A 2500-nucleotide genomic window follows, 5' to 3' on the forward strand; every position below is an offset into this window, starting at 1 on the left:
AAAACAATCACACTTCACTCCTTAAGCTTTAGCCTCAAAAAACGACACCCACTCCACCAGTTAAATCTAAAATTTGCACACGCTACAACCCCTTAAATCCTCCCCCCCCCCCTCTCTTTCTTTCACCTCCAACTTCTTCTTCTTCTTCTCACCTTTCTCCAACACAAATAAAAATAAATGAAAAAAAAAAAAACACTCACACTTCACATCCACCTATACTTCCCCCCCTCTTTCTTTCACCTCCAACTACTTCTTCTTCTTCTCAACTTTCTCCAACACAAAACACAAATAAAAATAAATGAAAAAAAAACACTCACACTTCACATCCACCTGAAGAGGACCGGAGACTGTCGTTCCTTCTTCGTTCGTGGCGGCGCAGGTGTACACTCCCGAGGAAGCCCTGGTGATGTTCCTCAAGTGTAAGGTCGTCCTGCTGACCGACACACCGAGGGCGGGGTTGCTCTCTAAGGGGATGCCCTGTGGGAGGATTGGCTGGGTGTAGTGGTGGGTGGGGGAGGGAGGAGGTGTTTGATTTTTCTTTCTTTCTTTTCTCATTCTGTTTCTGTCTCTATATCTTTGTCTTTGTCTTCTCTCTTTCTCTCACGCATTCTCTCTCTCTCTCTTTCTCTCTCTTCCTTTCTTTCTCTCTCTCTATCCCATTCTTTCTCTCTCTCTCTCTCTCCCTCACTTTCTTTCTCTCTCTCTCTCTCCCTCTCTTTCTTTCTCTCTCTCTCTCTCTCTTCTTTCTCTGTTCCTCTCACCTCTTTCCCTTTCATTTTCATTTTCTCTTTTTTGTGGAACGTTAAAAGTGTTCTCTGTGGAAAATGTTGTTTTCCTTTAATTATTGGTGTTGTTTTTTGCGGTGAGATAATCTTTTTTTTTTTGTATTTCTCTAATGGATGGTACAAATGTGACGTATTTTTTTCATGACTGTTATATATGGCATATCTACGGTGTGATTATACTTTTTAATGGATGGTATGTGGGTGTTTTATGCTGTCGTTTTCGCTTCTCTATTTAATGGATGGTGTATTTAGTTGAGATTGCAGTCTCCCTTGCCCAGTTGCGTTCAAAAACAAGTATCCAACATGTTTCGAAACTGTCTCAAACACGTAAATAAAGTCTCCCTTGTTTAGGTTAGGAGGATTTCGTCACCTCGCCCATGACACCAATTTTTGTCTCTAACTGTACATAGTTTTACCTCCTAGTTTATTTCCCCAACAAATTACTCACTTCCTTACCTAATAGCTCAAATGACATGATTCGTTGGAAGTTTTCGAATTCAAATATTCGAATTTGAAATTTTGAGCCGGTTATCGTTAAACGGAAATAACCGTCAGGATTTTCCGGTTTGTAATTGGGATTTTCAGGTACGGCCCGCGGGAATAAATGGGTATGTAGATGAAAGTTCTTCAGTAAATGTTGGCAATGAAGTTAAAACGGTTTGCGCCAACCGGAATGCAATTTACCTCGATGCGTTTTTGTTTGTTGTTGTTATCTTTTTTATGCATTACATAACAAAGGGAAATTGGTTCTCATCTACACACACAAACACAAAGGGGACGGGGGTGGGAGGGAGGGAGGGAGGGGGAGAGAGGGAGAAAGAGAGAGAGAGAGAGAGAGGGAGAAAGCGAGAGATAGAGATAGAGATAGAGATAGATAGATAGAGAGAGAGAGAAAGAGAGAGAGAGAAAGAGAGAGAGAGAGAGAAAGAGAGAAAGAGAGAGAGAGAGAGAGAGAGGGGGGGGGGGAAGGAGGGAGAATGCGAGAGAGAGAGAGCGAGGGAGAAAGAGAGAGAGAGAGAGAGAGAGAGAGAGAGAGAGAGAGAGGGAGAGGGGGGGAGGAGGAGGAGGGAGAAAGCGAGAGAGAGAGAGAGAGAGAGAGAGAGGAGTGAGGGAGAAAGAGAGAGACAGAGAAAGGCAGACAGCCTGACAGATATACCCAGAGACAGAAGAGAGAGAGAGAGCAAGAGATAGACAGAGAAGTCGTATCCGAAACCCTATTCCAGTATGGAAAATAATAATGGGAATAATATATAGAAGAATAAAATAATAATAGTGATGACGATGGCGACAAACAACAACATAAAAACATCAAAGACGACACTTGAGAATCTTACGAGTGAATATATAAAGAAAATCCAGTCCACATTTTTTTCCTCGTCACTTGAAGAGGTGTTCCGACGTCCCGCGGTATGATAAGTGCAAAAAAAAAGAGAAAAAAAAAGAAAAACAGCATAAAATCTTCTAAAATTCCTTGTGAGCGAAAAGAGGAAGAGTTTTTTTTTTTCTTAAACCAAGGCGATTTTTAAGATGCTGGTTAGCTTTTGTTATGTTAATGTGACTTCCTCTGTATGCGTCTTTTGATCTCTTCTCGCTCTTGTTAGTCGTATCTTCTGTCTGTCTGTGTTTGTCTGATTGTTTCTCTCTCTCTCTCTACATTTTCTCTCTGTCTGTCTGATTGTTTTTCTCTCTCTCTCTATCTATCTCCCTCTTTCTCA

General features: G+C 41.4%; 1 protein-coding gene across 1 annotated transcript in view; it reads right to left on the bottom strand.

Annotated features, from left to right (window-relative positions):
- Window positions 1-2500, bottom strand: part of LOC113805751 (protein turtle homolog B-like) — a 32927-nt gene that overhangs the window by 14830 nt on the left and 15597 nt on the right. Inside the window, exon 8 of the mRNA XM_070139084.1 lies at window positions 318-477. Within this exon, the coding sequence (XP_069995185.1) occupies window positions 318-477 (160 nt within the window). The remainder of the gene's footprint in view (window positions 1-317; window positions 478-2500) is intronic.

Source organism: Penaeus vannamei, chromosome 25 (assembly GCF_042767895.1).
Source record: "Penaeus vannamei isolate JL-2024 chromosome 25, ASM4276789v1, whole genome shotgun sequence".
NCBI classification, from domain to species: domain Eukaryota; kingdom Metazoa; phylum Arthropoda; class Malacostraca; order Decapoda; family Penaeidae; genus Penaeus; species Penaeus vannamei.